The sequence below is a fragment of the Prosopis cineraria genome, unplaced genomic scaffold (genome assembly GCF_029017545.1).
Source record: "Prosopis cineraria cultivar Desert tree isolate PC_DT_omini unplaced genomic scaffold, ASM2901754v1 PC13, whole genome shotgun sequence".
Lineage (NCBI taxonomy): Eukaryota > Viridiplantae > Streptophyta > Magnoliopsida > Fabales > Fabaceae > Prosopis > Prosopis cineraria.
This window is the reverse complement of record NW_026555344.1, coordinates 28,685,373-28,687,560: the sequence shown is the minus strand read 5'-3', so window position 1 is coordinate 28,687,560 and position 2,188 is coordinate 28,685,373. Positions and strand designations below refer to the sequence as shown.

Sequence of the window (2,188 nt, the reverse complement as noted above, 5' to 3'; positions counted from 1 at the left end):
ATTCATAAAAAGAAATATAATATATTAAAAATAAAAAGTATAGTTTACTTATTATTAAATTTTCAAAAAATGAATACGAAATGACGATTTGAATCAAAAATAAAATATATAAAAAGGGTTCTGATTTCACTTAAAAGACATATAAAATAATATATTTTGTTAATGTATGCTTTTGAACTTTCTATTTGCGCGATTCGATTATGTGCTGTTTTGAGATTTAATAACACACCATTTTTTTATTTTTAAAAATTAAAAATTATGGCGAAGATCTCATCCCATCACATGAAAGGTGACTAGCACGAGGGAAGACGATCCCCTGGGAAATATATCACGCACAATGTACAAGCTGCAAGCGAGGAGGAGGGAGAAAAAGGATGGAAAAGGGAAAACCATGCACGTGCCAAATTGAATAACAATCAAAGCGACATTTATTAATTAAACAAGCAGGCTCACGCAGATAACACAGCAACCAATTAAGTGCAAATGAAGAAGATAACAAATGCAAATGTCTACACGAACGGAAACTACTGAAGACTTATTGACGGGCACAGCACTTAGCAGAAACATAAAACAGCAGCACGTAGGCATCAACACCAGAGTCCAGAGGGATGGTGATGATTTATTTATTTGTAAGCCGAGACATATCACTTCTCAGGGTTATCATCACCGGTCACGATCCACTTGGAAATCCCAGAAGCGGTCGCCGGCTTTTGGTCGAGCAGGTGAGGAACGGCACCGAGGAAGATGGGCACTGGGACGGTGGTCCAATCCGAGGGGTGGGTGCTACTGTGCCCGGCGATGAGCTTCTCTTTGTCATAAGGCAGTTTGTCGAGGACTTCCTTGAGGGACAGCGAAGTTTTAATCACAGTAGGCCAAGTGTGGGTCTGGTAAACCACAAAGTCAATAGAATCTTGGAAGTCTCTGTACAAGGGCCAGTAATAATTATCACAGAGAGAAGCAGACACGGTGATGGAAACTAGAAAGTCGTCGGGGAGGTCATTTTTCAGGGTCTGTATCACCTCGCCGATTGCATCCTTAAACTGACCTTGCCCGGCAGGATGGATGTTTTGGTAGTAAACGTCAAGGCCATCAAGCTTGCGCTCCTGGATGATCTTTTTCAGGGATTTGGTGGCATTGGAGATCCAGGTTTCTTTGTCGGAAGAGGTGACGGAAAAGCCGTATTTCTGGTCACGGCCACCGATGCTGAGGAAGAACTTGACTTTGGAAAACTTGGTCTTGTTCTTGAAATCTTTGATCTTGGCCTCAGTGAAGTCGCTTTTATTGAAATAGCAGTCGAACTCTCCCGTGGATTTCCCGGATGAATCGTAATCTCTGGCGAAGGCCAGAGCGACCTGGATTCCGTTCTTGAGCTTCACAGAGCGCAGATTTTCGATTGAGCTGTTGCTGCTGGCGTAGACCCGATAGGATAACAATGGATTCGACATGTTGAAATGTAGTTATGGGTTGTGAGTCTGACTTCCACCTCTCTCTTGCTCTCTCTTACTCTCAGATTCTAGATTTGGCTTTTGCTAGGACTGTGTCAGTGCATCACTCGGCTTCCTTCTCGCCCTTATTTATACACCTCGCTTGCTTCTCGTGTGAGCATTTTGACGTCACTCCCTCTCCGTCACGAACCCTTACGTCACGTCCTGTTTCCCGCGTTTGGGCCGGTGCTCATCACTTGATTAACTTCTAAACCGTTCAGATTAAAAATCTGGACCGTTTATATTTTTATTTTATGTTTATTATAAAATTTTAATAAATTCATTTTATCATCAATTTAAATAACGTAAATTTAATCTGGTTTAATTTAATATTAAATTTTTTAGAATTTTTATAAATTTGTATTTTAATAAATACAATATTAAAATTACAAATAAAGATAATCTTTAAATTGAAATTTTTTAAAAGAAAATTAAGAAAAAGTTTCAACTTGAAAATTATCTGGATAGTCAATTTATAAAAATTATAAAAATATTTAATGTTATATTTGATAATTCACGTTGAATCTACATTGTCTATATTGATGATAGAATAGATATATTAAAGTTTTATAATTTTTATTTTCATAAATTTAAAATAAAAAAATAAAATCTGGAAATCTAAACAGTTTGGAGATGAGCACTGAAACCGGATGCGTGATTCCCTCTCCATATAAAGAATTTGAGACCGTTAACTGGGATTTGAG

General features: G+C 37.8%; 1 protein-coding gene across 1 annotated transcript; it reads right to left on the bottom strand.

Moving 5' to 3' along the window:
• Window positions 1-644: 644 nt before the first annotated feature.
• Window positions 645-1,445, bottom strand: LOC129289980 (ruBisCO-associated protein-like). The gene has a single exon (XM_054926714.1). It carries the CDS (start codon window positions 1,443-1,445, stop codon window positions 645-647), a length of 801 nt encoding a protein of 266 aa, XP_054782689.1.
• Window positions 1,446-2,188: the final 743 nt, after the last annotated feature.

Excerpts from the sequence above, each read along its gene's own strand:
- LOC129289980 (XM_054926714.1), bottom strand. The coding sequence starts at position 1,445 with ATGTCGAATCCATTGTTATCCTATCGGGTCTACGCCAGCAGCAACAGC.